The 20,408-nt window shown below is 32.6% G+C and overlaps 1 protein-coding gene across 1 annotated transcript; it reads left to right on the top strand.

Moving 5' to 3' along the window:
* The first annotated feature begins 2,522 nt into the window (after positions 1 to 2,522).
* On the top strand, positions 2,523 to 12,574 carry LOC112492212 (glutamate receptor 1.2-like). Its single transcript, XM_048476829.1, is given in 5 exon segments — positions 2,523 to 2,818; positions 9,862 to 10,887; positions 11,253 to 11,543; positions 11,748 to 12,127; positions 12,212 to 12,574. Coding segments are annotated over 5 exon segments (2,343 nt in total). The 5' UTR covers positions 2,523 to 2,535.
* The last annotated feature ends 7,834 nt before the right edge of the window (positions 12,575 to 20,408 follow it).

Raw genomic sequence — 20,408 nt, 5'->3', positions numbered from 1 at the left:
ATATTAAGAAAGTTCACCAACTATATACAACTGTAAATATGTTTCCTAGTTTAGTGTAAATCCATAACAATTTACACTGCAACAATAGAAATGCTTTCATCCATAACAATTTTGTCATGACAGATGCACAATTATTGGACACCATTGCACGTCTGCATGTGGAACACAAAGAAGGAATACAGATCGCTAAGGGACAACACCACTCACAGCGTTCTACTAAGTGGGAAGCTCCTCAAAGTAATACTTATAAAATAAATGTTGATGCCTCTCTGAAGGCTGGTTGTCCAACTATAGGCATTGGTGTAGTAGTGAGAAATGCATCTGGAGAGCTGATGGGAGCTCTAGCAAAGCCGTTTGCAGCTGCATGGTCTGTGCAATATGCAGAGCTTATGGCCATTCGTGAAGCTATTAGCTTTTGCATGGAGGCTGGTTTTAGAGAAGGAGAAATTGTTAGTGATTGTTTTAGTGCAGTGCATGCTGTGAATTCCACACATTCAGGAAAACTTTTGGGCCCAAATTGCTATCTGGTGGAAGATTTACAGAGCATGCTTCAAGCTTGTCCTGGTCTTGTCTGTAAGCTTGAGTCAAGAGAAACTAATGGAGTTGGTCATTGTATTGCTAAATATGCAACAGACTTATGTGAGTTTAAGTCGTGGCTTGAGGACAGTCCACAATGGCTTTCTTTGTTACTTCAATCTGATATTTGTACCTCTGTAAATTTATGAATGGACTTCTTTATTTCAAAAAAAAAAAAAAAAAAAATGAAGAGGAATAAAGGGAGTTTTGATGATGGTGGGAAGGTCGTTTGGGTGAAGGTGGAAGAGGTTGCTGGCATTTGGGATTTTGTTTTTGTTGAAGATGGATGTCATCGTTTTGATTAAAAAATTATTTAATGGAAACGCTGAAAACCTTAAAGACGCTTTGGTCGTTATGCACATAAACGCCTGTTACATCAATGTTTAGCGCACACGTTTGATTTGTTCATTAAATCATCCAATATAATAAGTATTTATATCATTGTGATAATTGATATATTACTGTATTTCATTGAATTTGTAAAATTGAATTTATTTATTACTATTATTTTTTTTTAATAGAATCTTGATTCTCAAAGTAAGCAATTGTTATTTTTATTAAAAACTTGAAATTTTTTAAAAGAAAAGGAAAAAAAACACGCTTTAGTTTCTTTTCTACACCGTATTATTTTCCTTTTCTTCCGTCATATTTTTGCTTTTTTTATTACCAAATTAAAAAATAGAAATAGTTGTTATATTACATTCTTTTTTATTTATAAAAACTATTAATCTTTATTTTTTAGTAATAACAATTTTTTTAAGGAAATGTATTCCAAAATTATTTATTTATGCAGAAGTTTCCCATTTAGTTAAACATATGAGCAAGTTTGGTTTATAAAATAGATATAGGAATAAAACATATATTTCATAAATTTGGTTTTTTTTTTTTCAAATATTTGGTAAGCTTCTGAATTCAGCAATAACTATTTTATAAAAATATGTATGCTTTTATTTGTAAGAATAACAATTCTTCTTTAAACCTTCAAATTTTTTTTCTACATTTTAATCTGTATAAATTTTGAAATATCTTTATTATTTAGATTTATATTTTTTTATCACATATTAAAAATATATAAATAAATATAAAATTTAATTTTTAATTAACTTTTACCAAATTTGAACTTTTTTAAAAAAAATATTTATAAAAGCACTTTGATTTCAAGTTAATATTTATATCAAACATATATATATAGGAATTATCATTCTTTTTTACATTTTTTATTCCTATAAATAGCTATTTTTACTTTTAGAAAAATAGTTATTCTTATATACCAAATATAACTTAGGATGGCCAGTAAATATTTATTAATTGATTACATTATCAGTTATTATTTGAATTTAAATTTAAAAACTTTTAAATAGGATTTCCCACATAAAAATTTCTGATTTGATAATGTTATGGATTTTCTTAGTAGAAAATATATAACTATGCTATTATCAAATCTATTTAATAGTTTTACCATTATAATTCTCTTTAGTAGCATTTGAATCATTTGAATCACTTTAAATGTTGGGATTGGACTGGATTAAATGGGATTGGATAGTTTTAAATCTGATTTAATCAAATTATATTTAATTTAAAGCTTATTGACAAGATATAAAATAGTTGAATCCAATCCAACCCCTTCACCGTAAACATTTCAACATCTGGAGCATAAATATATGACCAGGATTTCGTGGAGAATTATGCAATTGAGCCATTAGCTGGGCGGCGCTGACATAAAAAATAAACAATCCAATTAATTGACTGGCTAGACACACTATCAGATAAAGAAGTTTCTCAACTCTGAACTGCTGCTTTCCTGGAAAATCAGCACAGCTTTCTTAAACTAATATTATTTTGTTAATTCTTTAGACAAAGCTAGCATAGCTACTATTATATATATATATATATATATATGTACATGTATATGTATATGTATATGTATAAATGATTGTAGAAAATTAAGCGCCCTCAGATATGGAGACTAGAAGCTTGCAAAATAGTGCCATTTTCTTTCTTTTAACTGCTTTCGGCCTTTTTGGTCATTGTGTTGCTCATGATTTGGGTAATATAATTAGTCTTGAGGATGAGGTCCATGTGGGGGTGATTCTGGATATGGGATCAAAGGAGGGGAAGATTGTTTACAGTTGTATTTCCATGGCAGTTTCGGATTTCTACGAGATGCACAATAACTACACCGCAAGGTTACATCTTCACGCAAGGGACTCCAAAGGAAAACCTCTCCATGCTCTCTCTGCTGGTAAGGCTATTGCTAGCTGGCTTTCTTCGATCACAAAATTTTATGTTTGTTGGTTATGTGACTTTGAAGAGAAATAATTTTTAGTAAAAAAATTTTAAAAAAAAAAAAATGAATGGGTTTATGAAATATTTAAATATTTAGTTTTTTTTTCTTTTTTTTTTTTTTTTTTACCATCAATAGAATTTCTCTTACCATCTTACCATCGGTTGCATATGCTTTACTATTTTGATTTACAATCATTAAATCTGTTTTTTTTTTCCTTTAAAAAAAACCATTAAATATTTTTTTCTTTTTTTTAAGGAAATACAAGACGCATTAAATCTAAACTAGCACCTTTTTTTTTTTCCCCTAATTTTAAATGTTTTTCTCAATTTTTCCCTTTAAAATATAAGGTCACTCGGTGGATTGTTTTTTTTACTTTTTTATTTTCTTTCCATGTTAGATGTGTGTTTTTTAAAAAAAATTTTTTTTCTTAACTCTCCATTTAAAAAATAAAAATGAGATGTTTCGCAAAATATTTTTGCAGTCTAAAATTTTGCGAACTTTGCTATTGCATTTTCAAAAGAACTTTTTTATTTTATTTTATTTATAGAACTCCCTTTAAAAAATAAAAATAGGGATGATTTCACAAACCATTTTTGTAGAAAAAAAAATTGCATTTGCTATTGTACTTTCATTTTTTTGTTTAAAATTTCTTTTAATTTCAATTTCTTTGCAATTTTTTTTTTCTTCTTTAGATTAGCATGAAAAATAAAATTTCGCCAACGTTTTATGTGTGGAAAGATAATATAAATCTAAGCAATAAAATTTAGACCTATTAATTAGGAATGACAATGGGGGCGGATTTCCCTGGGTTCGAGTTGACTTGAATTATACCTTGCCCCAATCCTAGCCGGGCCCCTTTTTTTTTTTTTTTTTTTTTTTTTGGTTAACTAGGTTTTACCCCCACCCAACCCGAGATGATAATTTTTTTAGAGAAAATTCAAAATTTATTGCATTTTCACTTAAAAAAATCGATGTGCGTCGGGTGAACCTAAATCTACATGATCCCCAAGTGGATATAAACTTATCAAACGGATCCAAACCAACCTAAAAATCCCATTTGGAGTTGTACATATCCTCCTCTGTAACACCCTGTCCCAAAGTACAACGGAAATTTTCCAACTTTGACCGAGATTGACCGTTGACCGTTGACTTTGACTTTGATAGTTGACCAAAAGGGGTTAAAAGTTGACTTTTTGACTCGAATGGAATTCTAGGTTGACTGAGGTACCGTTACAAAGTACACATTGGCACGAGTTCGTAAACTAGTAGCACATTGAAAACGGAGCTACGGTTTGAAAGTTATGAGCAAAACAAGCTGGGGTCCAAACTATCCAAAGATGCCGGAGTTGACTTTTTATTCATGCAAAGTTGAGCTTTGACTCATGCATGGTTGTGAAGTACTCGTCGATACGAGTCCGTAGACTAGCGGCACGTCCGATTTGGACATGTGGTTTGAAAGTTATGAACATGTAGAGTTTTTCAAATACTGTATTATTTTAATATTATTTTTAAAACGTGTAACGATGTGCCACATGTGACTTAATAAATGTGACCATATGTCACCATGTTGAGATGCCACATGTCAACCATGTTTAATATCATATTATTTTATTATTATTTTAAATAATAATATTATTATTATTAATATTATTTAATTAATTTTAATTTATTTTTTTTATTTCTTTTTCTTTCTTTTTCTTTTCTTTTTTCTTTTTTTTCTTTTCCCCCACGTGGGAAAACACCCGAGCCTCTTCTTCTTCTTCTTCCTTCTTCTTCTTCTTCCTTCTTCTTCTTCTTCTTTCTTTTCTTCTTTCTTCCTTCCCACCGGCCATCCCTTTCTCTCTCCCATGTTCATCTTTCTCCGGCCACCACAAGCCACACGCGCCGGCCACCGTCCAAGACCACACGCCGGCGAGCTCACCAGCGGCGGCGAGTTTAAATTTTCCAGCGATTCCGCCGTATTTCGGCCAATCCAGTCCAAATTAAACCTCCTTTCCCCCTATTTTAGGTCTTCTGATCCCAAATATGACCTCCAATTTTCAAAATTCGAAACGGTTTGCGAGATACGAGGAGTTGAATTTCGGCCGGTGCTTCACAGGTAAATTCCGGCCACCGTCGGTCAAAATGGGTCCGACGAAGGTTGATTTCACGTTCCTCATCTCGTAAGCTTTCCATAGACATATAATTTGCGTATTTTGGATAACGTTTGTGTTAGGCTCCCGGGTACCGGGTATTAATTATCCAAATAAAATATTATTTTATTTCACTGTATAAAATTGTTAATTTAGGAGCCCGTGTGAATTGTGGAATCGATCCTATGGTGGATCGTGGTTTAATTGTGTGCTCGAGGTGAGTGACCCACCTTCAAATTAATTTCAGGAATTAAATTTGTGAATATTTTGTATGAATTGAATATTTGAAATTTATATTCTATGTGTCAAATATTTAGTGAATTTATATGTGGAAATTTTGATGCCCATATTTGAATAAATTAAATCATATTTTGATTTTTGACAAATTATGGAAATTTGGATTTTATGGAAATTTGATATATAAAGCATTGTGATTTTGATATTAATTGAATTATTGTGGAAATTATTGGTGGATTTATTTTGATTAAAGAAAATATGCATTATATAAATTTATGCAATATGGAAATTATTTTATGGTATTGAGGATTGTGGAATTCAATTATATATGAAATTCTTGTGGTTTTAATATTATTTTTAGGCATGATTTGACTTTTAAATATTTCAAGGAAAATATTTGTTTAAGTTGGTGGCTTCAATTTTTTATAATTATGCCCATGGAACATTATGTGATTTAATTTATTATATTTCAAAAATATTGATGTCATTGGAAAAATTTGAATATTTATATTGGTAGATTTGAGAGGTGGTGGATTTGAAAATTTTGGTATTCATGCGATGAATTTATGACAATGATTATAAAGGAATTGTGGAAAATTTACGGGTTTAAGTGGATGGAATAAACCCGGTATGTTTATGAAAAATTTGAAATTTTAAGATGTGTTGATTTATGATTTTTAGATGCACCATACACGTACTGGTGTTCTGTTTATATGTGATATGGTTAGTGTGCACACGGATGTGATTAGCGCGAGGGTGGGTGTAAGTAGCGTGCATGTGATTTTATGGGGTTGTCCTGTGTTTGCCATCGGATAAGGGTAGGCTGCCCCTCCATGGCCGGGACACCTGTTTGCAGCGGCGCGGTGGGATGCCACGCGACCGTATGCCGGTTTCTTTCTATAACCTCCTGTCTGGCGGTACTTTGGGACGCTGGATACTGTTGGCGTCACCGATATATAGTGGATGCATCAAGTGATTTTCAGAATTGCGATTTTAAAATAAATATTTTGAAATTGCATTGGAATTAAGAATATGATTAATGCTGTTTTTATTATTTAATTGAATGGGGATTTTAAATTGATTTAATTTTCCCTTTACTTAATTATCCAATAAATTAATTTCTTTTTAATTATAAATTTGGAATGCTTGATTTATTATATTTTATTTGATATTTAGTTGAATAAATTGATTCCTTGGTTTTCGGGGATTATGAATAAAGGGTTTTGTGAAAATGTTTTAAAAGGGGAACTTTTCCAACCGAGAGAATTGTAAGGGTTTTGAGAGAAATATTATTTCCAATTAATTATTATTTATCTATTTAATTATCGTGGTATTATAATTGTATAGTAGATAGGGTCACTCACTGAGATGATTAGCATCTCATTTTTTTTTTTTTTAAATTCCGTTCCCCTAGGTCCAGGTTGGGTGACGTCGATCATCCGAGGCGAGCCCGACATCTCAGTTCATTGCCGAAAGTCCAAGAAGCATTTCTTCCCTTTTTCCTCTCCATCTTGTATTGCTTCTTTATCTGACGTTGTATTAATTCCACATTTATTTATATAATGCTCTGTATACTGTATCGGACATTTATGTATTAATTATGCACTGGGTTACTGTTATTCTTTTGGAGTGCTGTAAATTTGTGGAATCAAATTGTAGTAATGTGGGATGAATAAGGGGATGAATATAGAAGTGTGTTTTCTGTGCAGGAAATTTGTGGTAAGTCCTACCCTTAGAGGAGATGCTGCCGGATTTTCTGTTGGAAGGTTCGGTGGTATTTTCCTGGGATCAGGGCTTGTCTAGGGTTTCAGGGAGGAATTTTGGACGGATCCTGACATCCTCGATGATCAGGTCAGATCTTTTAGGGATCCAATCTAACCCTATTGTCATTCCTATTATTAGCAAAACAAATAAAAATCATTAAAATTTATAATGATTAAATTGAGATTATAGATTATTTACTTGTGTTAATTTATTATTTCGCTCATAATTTTGGAATTCAATTTAAGATTTTATACTAACAGAAAATGAGAAATAATGTAGCAAACTAAGTGAAATATGGAAGTTTGAACCAAAATATAGTAAACATACAAGAGCTTGTAACTACAAAGGAAGTTTAAAAAACTATTCTAATTAATGAATAAAAATGGAAAAAAAAATTAAAAATTAGAAGTAAAATTATTCAAATTTTTAAATTTTAGCTTTTTTTATGATCCAAAAACAAAAAAGAAAATTAGATCTCATATTAATCTTCGTATTAAAAATCTAATCTTATTTTAGTCTAATTATATATATAATTTTGTAATAAAATGGGTTTGTCCCCTTCCATACAGTAAAAGTGTCTCATATCAGGCAACAACATTGCTTGACGGAGACTTCTTTAAATGTGTTGCCTAAATAGACTCCCACACTATTAAAGGGAATAATAGCATATCAAATGACAATTTTTATTGTTTGAAATTATGTTTATATTTTAATAAAATGCAAACATCTGCACTAACAAATTCTTCTATATATATATATATATATTTGGAACAATTTTCCCTCCAAATTATAGCATATGCTAAATTATTTCATCTCTTCTACCAGGGGAAAAAAAAAAAAAAAGGTTATTTCATGTCCAAAACTTTTAATTTCAGTTTTGACAAATTGAGCATCTAATATTCAAATTAATTTTTTGCATAAAATATTATTTCAGTGTATTTTTTTTATCAATTTCCTTCGAAAAAAATTATCAATTTCATTTTTTTAAAAAAATTATGATTAGGCAATTTTTTTTATTTATATAGACAGTTAAAAAATTTGTTTTTTCTGACAGAATATAAACAATTAAAATATTACATTGTCAAGGAATAGTTTTAAATTTTTTTCAACCAAATAAAAAAAAAAATTAGACAACAACTAAATAAAAAATTTGAATTAATGGAAAAGATTTTAAACTTGTTCGGTGCAAAATAAGAATAGGTGAGGTCCCTCCTTGTCGACCACTACTCACAAGCTTGGCAAGAACTTGCTTATCTCTTCCACCTCGACTGCATATCGTCACATTGAGATATCTAACCGTTATGAAAATCTGGATGCAGTGCTTTTTTGCCCAATTATATGTACTCATCAAAATGAATTGCATCTGAATTTTTTAAAATCTAAATATCCGGATAGGAAAATGACCATATATGAAAAGAGCTAATTATATTGATTTTTCAATCCTTTTTGCAAATTCTGGAGACCTATTTTTATGTTCTCAGAGGTTATAATCCTATTCCATTCTTTTTTTTTTTCTAACATTTTTATAAAACAATTTTTATTAATAACTTTTTCAGAAAATTTTTGTTATTTTTCCTTTTTTCTTTTCTTTTTTCTTTCGACAAGAAAGTTTTTTAATTTAGAATGTATATATTATGTGAATGAGAGATTATATAAAAAAGAAAAGAAAAAATAAAGTAGAATATAATATTATATACAGGGGTCGATTATATAATTGACAAAGTTTTCTAATAAATATTATTTTCACCCCTTAATAGAAATCAGTGCTTATGCATCTTACTTATTGTCCAATAAAAATTATTTGTCAAATATATTGTAGAACATTCCCTCCTTAGGTATGTATATGTGTGCATAGACTACAGGATTGATTTTGTGCAATTATCTTCTAAATTATAATGGGAAATACAAAGATATGGTATGTGCTATGGATAACACCTCGATAATTTATTTACGGTTAATCACATTAATTTAACACTTGTATTTTGGTAAGACTGCATATTGGTCTCTCAAATTTAAAATATTTTACGTTAAACCTTTAATTATGTAAATTGTTTCAAATTAAGCCCTTAATTCTCAAATTGTCTAGCATAAAATTTAAAAATTTTAAAAATTAATTAGTTTTTTCATTAATTAATTAATCAATTTTTTTTCCTTATCTTATTTGTAAATTGAAAAAATTTGTCAATTTTCTCGTCTTTTAAACCATCCTTGAAAAGTGAGTGTTTAATGTGAAAAAAATTATAAATTGATGGTCTGATATGCAATGTTTTAAACTTGAAAATCCAATATAAAACTTGCCAAAAAGTACAGAACTAAATTGTAATTAACTCAATTATTCAAAATTTAAATTTCAGCTGGACCAACAGAGACAACTTTTAAACTTTCTAGGTACGTGATCATTATATCTCTCGTCCCTACATGCGGCCAATTATATGAGTTTGAATATCTTCATATCCTATGATAGCTCTCATTATAATTTCGAAGATAGTTTCTAGTATATCAAAATTGTTATGTGTATATATGTGTCTAAATTGAATTTGAGTATATGTAACTTTTCAATATCCACGGATGAAATTCCATAATTAAATTAATAGTTATATGTATCTCTCATGATGAAGGTTGGTCCGCTTTTAAGTTTTAATTATCTTTGTTTTTCCTTGTTATTTTCTTTTTAATTCTTTTTCAAGCTTTAATTCTTTTTAATTATCATTGTTTACACATTATTTTAATAAATGATACAAAACCCTTAAAAAACATACTTCAGCCAAACCTTTTTTTTTTCCCCTCTCTTTTTTAGTTTTTCGCCCTTTTATAAGTGAACTTGCAAATGGTTAGTAACCGAAGTAAATCTCATTAAAAATGCAGCTTTTGACCTCTTAGATAACGTTAAAGTAGAAGCAATCATTGGGGCACAAACTGGAAAGGAAGCAAAGTTCTTGGCAGAGTTAGGAGACAAAGCAGAAGTTCCTGTAATTTCTCTTTCTGAACCAACTTCTTGTCTGCCCTTTGGTAAGTATCCTTTCTTTATTCAGAGCACACAAGATGTCGAAACTTGTCAATTTAAGGGTATTGCTGCTATGGTTAATGCTTTCAAGTGGAGGGATGTCATACTTATTTACGAGGACACAGATTTCGGGAGAGATATCCTACCATATATGGTTGATTCCATTCATGAAAATGGTATTAATATTACATATAATTCTGCCATTTCTGACTCATGCACAGATGATAATGTTGTTGAAGAGCTCCACAAACTTATGGAATTTCAAACTAAAATGTTCATTGTGCATATGTCAAAAGTTCTCGTGTCCAAACTTCTCATCAATGCAGAAGGTTTGGGAATGATGAGTGAAGGGTATGCTTGGTTTCTGACAGCAACTACCATGAACCTCTTCACTTCTGTGGACCCCTCTGTAATTGCGTCAATGCAAGGTCTAGTTGCTTTAAAGTCTTATATTCCAGAATCAAAACATCTTCACAATTTGACTTTAAGACTTACAAGGAAGTTTTCCATTGAGGAGTCCAACATAAAAGTAAGAGAGCCAAGTGCTTTTGGGATTTGGGCGCATGATTCAACTTGGGCTCTAGCAGAAGCATTTGAGAGGATAAAGGATTATAATGAACTCTCTTTACGCATGAAAAATGGTTCATTACTTATGGAGGAGATTTTAAGAAGTAGATTTACGGGTTTAAGTGGTGACTTTCAGCTTGTAAATGGAAAATTAGTCTCAAACTCATTTGAAATAGTCAATGTTAGAAGTAATGGGGAAATTAGAAGGGTGGCATTTTGGAGTTGCACAGAAGGAGCAACTAGGAGAAGACATTTATCATCTGTTGATGATCTTGAAGAGCCCGTCATATGGCCTGGAGGCTCAATAACTATCCCAAAAGGTGGTTCCTTAATTAGTATGAGTGAAATGAAGCTGAAAGTTGGTGTTCCATCTAATAATGGCTTTAGAGAATTAGTATCTTGGATTAAAGATCCTCAATCAAATAGGATAGCACCCAGCGGCTTTTGCGTGGATGTATTCATGGATACCATCCAAACATTACCTTATCCAGTACAAGTTGAGTTCGTTGCATTTGAAGGAAGATATGATGACCTTATTTATGGGCTCTATCTTGGGGTAAGCTTTTTATTTAAAGAAAACTCTCTTTGTTTTTTTTTTTTTTTTTTTTTTTTGAATTTGATTAATTTGCTTATGGTTTTCTTGTTTGAAATGTGGATAAATTAGTATTGTGATGCTGTGGTGGAGATGTAACAATCACAGGGGAGAGGTCCTTGTATGTTGATTTTACCATACCATATACAGAAACAGGCAATGTTGTTATGGTGGTACGAAACGAGCACAACAACAAAAACATGTGGATTTTCTTGAGACCTCTTTCAGCAGAACTTTGGATTACAGCAGCAGGTTTCTTTATCTTGACGGGGTTTTTTGTGTGGGTAATTGAGCATCCCATCAACCAAGAGTTCCAAGGCTCATTATCCCAGCAAATTGGGACGATGTTATCGTTCGGCTTTTCGACCCTTGTTTTTGCTCATAGTAAAGCACTCTCGATCCCTCCACTACTTTATGAATTTTGAGTTTCCAGTACAGTCTAAAGCCCTTTTTGGGCCACGTAACTTAAATAAATATTATTTTTACATTTAACCACTCCAACGCTGCCACATCACATTTGATGCAACATAAGTTTTGGTCACAAATATTTTCTAGTTGTAAAGATGAAGTTTTTGTTTTACATTGCAGGGTAGAGGTTGTTGAACAACTTATCAAAGTTCATAGTGATCGTGTGGGTGTTTGTAGTGCTTGTACTGACAAATAGCTACACTGCAACTTTAACTTCAACGATGACAGTTCAACAAATTCAGTTAAACCCAAATGGCAATTACTTAGGATGTCAAGCCAATTCATATATTCAAAGTTCTCTTTTAAGCTTAAACTTCGAAGGATTGAAGCCATATGATTCACCTCAAGCATATGCAGAAGCTTTGTCCAAAGGTGGTAAGCATGGTGGTGTTTTTGCTATAATTGATGAGGTTCCATCCATGAAGATCTTCATTGAAAGGTATCCCGGTGACTACACAATAAAGATGATGCCCATGTCTGACATCAATGGTTTTGGCTTTGTAAGTGGCTTTCCTATACACCAAATACAATTAACTTTTTTATATCTTGGATAAATATCTTCTTTTATATCTTAAAATCTTCAGGGTTTTCGTAAAGGGTCACCTTTGATCCAGAACATGTCAAAAGCAATCTATGAACTGAGGGATACAGGAAAGTTAGTAGAGCTGGAAAGGAAATGGTTTGTTTACAGTCTGTTATCTCTAACTGCTTCTGACGATTCTGCAAATGACCCTCATGCTCTTAGTCTCGATAGCTATCATGGTTTATTCCTTATTAGTGGGGTTTCTTCAACTTTGGCACTTTTCTTATTCTTTGGTTTTTCCATTGAAGAAAAGATGGGTAATCTCAAGGATTACAAATTTGTACAGCTTCTATTGCAATTGCAGAGTGTGAGAAGGTACCTCTCCGAGAAGACTTCTGATGGAAACAACGATATTAGTGTATGATACCAAACATACTTTTGATTTTGATTAAGTTAATGAGTAGAACATTTCCTAATATTTTGTTAACATGGTTTTGAAAATTATAACTTTTGGTTAATTGATTTTATTTGCATGACTATAGCGGACTTTATGGGCAAGATTCAAATAAAGAAGAGTTTTGCTGAACAGCTTCTGTATTCCTACTTTTGCTGAAAGCATAGCTATATATATATATATATATCCACACCATATGGTTGCTTGAACCATTTTGTTTGTTACTTAATTTACTGAAACTGCAGCGAACGGGCTTTGGTATCAGTGCTCTTTTGCGTATGTGTGTGTTTTGGCTGAATAAGCAAAAACAAGAACAAAGTTAAAAAATAAAAAATAACAATAAAAGAGAGAGAGAGAGAGAGAGAGAGAGAGAGTTAACCCCACCCGAAATAAATATTTAGCCAAAGTTGATCTCAAAAGCATAGGTATTATGCAGCACAACAAGGCAAACTTGATCAGAATGATCAACAAATGAAAATGTTTTTCCACCAAATTTAGGTAAAAGAATTTGAAGAATATTGCATTTTCGGCTTGAATAATTAGTAATATTCAAAGGCAATCTTTGTCAGGACCCATCCAAAATTCCTCACCGGAATCCTAGACAAGCTCTGATCCCAGAAAAACACTACCGAATCTCCCAACAGAAAATCCAATAGTATCTCCTCTAAGGGTAGGATTTACCATAAAAATTCCCTGCATAGAAAATACACTTCTATATGCATCACCATAGTCCTCCCACCTTACTACAATTCATTTTCACAATAATCAGCACTTCTGATAAATAACAGGGAATCAATGTATAATTAAATAGATAATCGTCCAAATAGTATACAAAGCGTTATCATTACAATTGAATATGAAATTTAATACAATACAAGATAAAAAGAAATAATACAATATAGAAAGGAAAGGAAAATCCTCTTGGACTTTCGGCAACGAACCAAGACGTCGAGCTTACCCCCGGACGATCAACGTCGACTAACCTGGGCCTAAGGGAACGGAATTTAAAAATGTGAAATGCTAATCATCTCAGTGAGTGACCCAATCTGCTATACAATAATAATAATAATAATAATAATAATAATAATAATAATAAAAAGGTAAATAACTTAGTTAATTGATTAATAAGAAATAAATAAATAAATAATAGGCAGTTAAAAATAATATTTTCCTTCAAAACCCTCAAAATTCACTTAGTTGGAAAATTTCCCTTTTTAAAACATTTTCACAAAAACCCAACATTTTTATGCCCCAAAAATCAAGAAAATATTTAATTAATAATTTGCAAATAAAGGACAATAAATTAATAATCCAAAAATTTTAGTGAGAAATAATTATAAAAATAAGACTAATGACAAATATTAAATTAGGAATAAAGTATTGTAAACAATTAATACGGAAACACAATAAAATTTACATTAACAAAAAAGATTCAAAAAATATTTAAATAAATAAATAAACCAAATAATTAATAATAGAACTCAATTTAGATTACCAAAACAATTTAATTTATAAAACACTATTAAAAACATTTTATTTTATTTAAAATATTTTATGATTAAAATCACGTCGTGAAAACCATTTGATGCACCTACTATATACCAGTGACTCCAACGGTACCTAGCATCTCAAGCACCACCAGACATGAGGTTAAAGAGACAAATTGGCATATGGTCGTATGGTGTCCCACCACGCCGCTACAAACAAACGTACCAGCCATGGAAGGGCGGCCTACCCTCGTTCGATGGCAACCACTAGACAACCCCATAAATCACCTATGCGCTACTCACACCCACCTGCGCACTAACCACATCCACCTGTGCACTAATCATATCCATGTATATAGAACACCAGTACGTGTATGACGCATCTAAAAATCATAAAATCAATATATATATATATATATATTTTTTTTTTTTTTCAAATCTCAAAATCTCATAAATACCACCAGGTTTATTCTATCCAATTAAACCTGTAAATTTTTCACAATTCATTTATAAATTATCACCATAAATTCATCGCATAAATTCTATCAACTGCAAATCCATCAATGAAATTAACAATAATTTAAAATAAATAATCCTTCAATTCCTCAAAATTCAAAATATATTTAAATTCCACAATTCATCGATATATAAATACATTTTTATAAAACATAAATAAATTCACAATTAAACTCAACAACAATTCAATCAAAATTCCAAATATAATTTTACTAAATATTTAACACATAAAATATTAAATCCAAACATTTAATTATCACAAAATAAATATAATTTAACACCCGAAAATAATATTGAAGGTGGGTCATTCACCTTGAGCACACAATCCAACCAACATCTTCCATAAGATCAATTCTACGACTCAAACGTGCTCCTAGAATAACAATATTACAAAGAGTCAAATAAATTAATATTTTATTCGGATAAATAATACCCGATACCCGGGGGTTTAACACAAACGATGTCCAAAATTCATACATAAGGTATCAACGAAAAGCTAAGGGGACGAGAAATACGTTACCGATCTCCGTTGGACTCAACTCGACCGAAGGTGGCCGAAAAGTGGACAGAAAGTTTCGGCCGAACTTCCCCCTCTTCTATCTCATAAATGGCTCGAAATTTAGACAAATGGAGGTTATTTTTGGAACTAGGGGGTTGAAATCTAGGGAGAAGGACCAGTCTCATGGCCAAGAATAGTCGAAAAAGGGCCGACTGGAGAACCGCCGGCCGCCGATCCCCGCGCGTCCGCAAGCCATTTGGCCATAAACTTGGCTGCCAAAGTTGCCCAACCATGGGCTGTCATGCTGGCAGGCATGTGCCTTATTTTGATGGCCGAAGAAAACAGAAACGGGAAGGCCCGAGAGGGAGAGGGAGACGGGGAGAGAGAGAGAGAGGGGGAAAGGGAGGGGATGATGAATAGTATTTCCCCTTTTCCCCCCTTTTTTCTTCACGTGCCCGAAAGAAAGAAAAAAATAAAGGAAAAAGAAAAAGAAAAAGAAAAAAAGAAAAGGAAAAGAAATTAATAAAATAATATTAAAATAATATAGTATTTAAAAAAAATTTGCAAGTCCATAACTTTTAAACCACATATCCGTTTCGGGCGTGCCACTAGTCTATGAACTCGTATCGATGAGTACTTCACAACCATGCATGAGTCAAAGCTCAACTTTGCATAAACAAAAAGTCAACTATGGCACCCCTTGGACAGTTCGGACCTTAACTTGTTTTGCTCGTATCTTTCAAACTGTAGCTCCATTTTCGATGTACTACTAGTCTTGGACTCGAGTTGATGCATACTTTGCAAAGGTACCTCGGTCAAAGAGAAATTCCATCCAGATCAAAAAGTCAAATTTTGATCCTTCTCTGTCAACGACAGTCAAACCCGATCAACCTCGATCAACGTGAAAGAAATTTCTTATGTACTTTGGTACGGGGTGTTACAGTCTTACTAATGATTCAAGCATGATTTTTCAACAATATTTATAGAAAAAAGAAAAATTATTATTTCTTGATTGTGAAAATGTAAAATAATAGTTTATATGGAAGGAGCCAAGCATATATAGTACTAGAATATTGTTGGATATTATATGAAAAAGTGTTTAAAATGAAGGTTTAAATTTGAGGAGATTGAAAAAATACTTGTTTGGTAAAAGAAAAACGGATGGCCGAGACTAATTAAAATTGAAGGAAGAGAAGAGCTAAACTACAGAAGGAATGCACGGTATAATTTCTTTATTTCTCCAAAATTAATAAAAAACAAGAGTACCACCCTATATATAAGCTAGAAAAGGTAGTTCTAAAGTAACTACTGCCATATGCATGCTTTGCCGTTTTCTTTTCTATACAAGTAAAAATACAACTCATGAGGAAACATGTCAATCTATCAATTATCTAATCAATACATATAAAGCTAGCTTACATGTGGCAACTTGCTATGGCTTTAGTAAACATTTTGACTCCCTTTCATTAATTGCTATCATCAATCGCAACATTAATTACAACATAAGTGTAATTTCTTAAATCTTCACCACTCAATCGACTTGGCCAAATTACAAATTATTATTATTATTATTATTATTATTTTTAACACCCCCTCTTAATTTGTAATTTTGGCAAAGCTCTTAAAGTCTTTTAGCTTTTCTGTTGTTGTTGGTTTTGTAAAAATATCTGCCAGTTGCTCAAATGTGTTGATAAATTCAAGTTTAATTTCATCTTCTTCAACCAAATATCTGATGAAGTGATGTCGAATTTCTATGTGCTTTGACCTGCTGTGAAACACTGGATTTTTTATCATTGTTATTGCTGACATATTATCGCATATGATAATTGTTGGACCAGTTTCTTTATGTTGCATATCTGATAAAAGTCTTCTAAGCCATACTGCTTCACTTGCTGCATCTGTAACAAATATATATTTTGCTTCTGCCGAAGATAATACCACGGTCCATTGCTTCTTTGATGACCAAGAAATTGGTTTTGTACCTAAGCAAAATAAATATCCTGAGGTACTTTTGCGGTCATCTACGGAGCCTACCCAATCACTGTCTGTATATCCGATGAGCTTGTTATCTGCTTCTTTGGCATACTTAATTCCAAGCTTTCTAGTACCCTGTAGATAGCGAAGGATTCTCTTTGCTGAAGTGTGGTGATTTTTACTTGGCTCGTGCATGAATCTAGAAACATAACTAACAGCAAAGACAATATCTGGTTTGGTATTTGTTAGATAAATGAGGCATCCAACTAAGCTTCTGTAATTTGTTGCATTAGTTTTTTCTGCACAATCATCCTTACGCAACTTCTCATTTAACACCATTGGTGTAGACACCGATTTACAGTTGTCCATGTGAAACCATTTGAGAAGATCATTTAAATATTTTTCTTGAGAAATAAATATTTCTCCTTTTGCTTGTTGAACTTGGATGCCAAGAAAATATTTCATTAGGCCAAGATCTGTCATCTCATATTTTTTCATCATTGCTTTTTTGAATTCTTCTACCATTTTTGGATTAGTACCACTATAAATCAAATCATCAACATACAAGCAGATAATGAGAATATCTTAAATACCTTCTTTTTTGACATATAAAGAGGGCTCACTTAGACTCCATTGAAATCCATTTTGTCTGAAGTATGAATCAATTTTGCTATTCCAAGCTCGTGATGCTTGCTTTAATCCATATAATGCCTTCTTTAATCATAAGACTTTGTTTTCTTTTCCTTTGATGATGTAACCCAAAGGTTATTGTCAGGACCCGTCCAGAATTCCTTCTCCGGAAATCTAGACAAGCCATGATCCCAGGAAAACCCTACCGGACCCTCCTATGGAAAATCCGGCAGCAATACGACAAGTTGATTCCACAATTTTCAGCACTCCAAAAATAAATAACAGTAATCCAGTGCATAATAAATACATAAGTGTCCCATACAGCATACAGAGTTTCATGAAGTACTACTAAGTATAGAATACAACAAGAGTGAAAGAAGTATTACAACTGCAATAAAGGAAGAACAGGGTACTTCACGAACTAAGACAATGATGAAGATCAAGTCCGCTCCGGATGAACACCGACAACCTGGTACCTAGAGGAACGGAATTTAAAAATATGAGATGCTAATCATCTCAGTGAGTGACCCTATCTACTATACAATATAATACCACGGTAATAAAGTAGATAAATAATAATTACTTGGAAATAATAATTTCTCTCAAAACCCTTACAATTCTCTCAGTTGGAAAAGTTCCCCTTTTAAAACCTTTTCACAAAACCCTTTATTCGTATTCCCCGAAAACCAAGACATCAAATAAATACCAGAAACGGTAATAATTATATTTTTAATTCCAATACAGTTTCAAAATATTTATTTTAAAATCCCAATTCTGAAATCACTTGATGCACCCACTATATACCAGTGGCGCCAACAGTACCTAGCGTCCCAAGGTACCGCCAGACAGGAGGTTATAGAAAGAAACCGGCATACGGTCGCGTGGCGTCCCACCGCGCCGCTGCTAACTGGTGTCCCGGCCATGGAGGGGCGGCCTACCCTCATCCGATGGCAACCACAGGACAACCTCATAAAATCACCTGCGCGCTACTCACACCCACCTGCGCGCTAATCACATCCGTGTGCACACTAATCATATCACATATAAACAGAACACCAGTATGTGCACGGTGCATCTAAAAATCATAAAATCCACATATTTAATTTATATCAAAATCTCAAATTTTCCATAACATAACGGTTTTAGTCCATCCAATTGAACCCGAAAATTCTCCACAATTTCTTTATAATCAACATCATAAATTCCATGAAAATTCAACTCCACCAACTCCCAAATCCACCAATTTAAATATTCCAATTTTTCCAATAGCATAAATAATTCTTGAAAGATAATAATTAAATCACATAATATCCCATGGGCATACTTTATAAAAATTGAAGTCACCAACATAAACAAATATTTTCCTTGAAATATTTGAAAATCAAATCATGCCCAATTTAATGTTAAAACCACAAGAATTTCGCAATCCTCAATACCATAAAATAATTTTCACATTTGCATAAATTTATATAATGCATATTTTCTTTAATCAAAATAAATTCACCAATAATTCCACAATAAATCAATTAAATATTTGGCACATAGAATTTAAATTCCAAATATTCAAATCACACATAATAATCACAAATTTAATTCCCGAAATTAATTTGAAGGTGGGTCCCTCACCTGGAGCACGCAATTAAACCATGATCCTCCATGGGATCAATTCCACGACTCACCTGTGCTCCTAGAACACAATTCACACACAGTCAAATAAAATAATATTTTATTCGAGTAAATAATACCTGGTACCTGGGGGGTCAAACACAAACGTTAACCAAAATGGTCAAATAATATACAGAATCAAAGCTCGTGGAACGAAGATCGCATTACCGGTCTCCATCGACCCCAATTCCGCCGGAGGTGGCCGGAATTTGGCCAGAAAGTTTCAACCGGGATTCAATTCCTCGTATCTCGCAACCCGCTTCGAATTTTGGAGATTGGAGGCTATATTTGGACTCAGAGGACCCAAACTAGGGGGAGAGGAGGTTTAATTTGGACTGGGCTGGCCAGAAAACACAAGAAAAGAGGAGAGAGAAATTTTTCCAGCCGGCAGCTTCTCCGGCCCGATCGGGGAGCGTCCGGCGGCCGGTGACCGTGAAAATTGACGGCCGAGCTCGCCTCCTCCCTCCGCTCATCACTGGCCAGCGCGTGTAGGCAATGGGTGGCCGGAGAAAGAAAAACACGGTGAGGCCGAAAGGGAAAAAGGAAAGGAAAGGAAGAAGGAGAAGGAAGAAGAAGAAGAAAGAAGAAGAAGAAGAATGGCCCCCGTGGCCTTTTTTTCCCACGTGGGGGAAAAGAAAAAAAAAAGAAAAGAAAAAGAAAGAGAAAGAAAATAAAAAGAAAATAAAATTAAATGATTAAATAATATTAAAAAATAATATTATTATATAAAATAACAATAAATAATTTGGTAATAAGCATGGTTGACATGTGGCTTCTCAACATGGTGACACATGGTCACCTTCATTAAGTCACACGTGGTACATTGTTACGCGTTTAAAAATAATATTAAAATAATACAGTATTTGAAAAACTCTACAGGTCCATAACTTTCAAACCACATGTCCAAATTGGACGTGCCGCTAGTTTACGGACTCGTATCGACAAGTACTTCACAACCATGCATGACTCAAAGCTCAACTTTGCATGAATAAAAAGTCAACTTCGGCACCCTTTGGACAGTTGGGACCTCAAC

The sequence above is a fragment of the Ziziphus jujuba genome, chromosome 3 (genome assembly GCF_031755915.1).
Source record: "Ziziphus jujuba cultivar Dongzao chromosome 3, ASM3175591v1".
Taxonomy (NCBI): domain Eukaryota; kingdom Viridiplantae; phylum Streptophyta; class Magnoliopsida; order Rosales; family Rhamnaceae; genus Ziziphus; species Ziziphus jujuba.
This window is presented reverse-complemented; position numbering and strand designations above follow the sequence as displayed.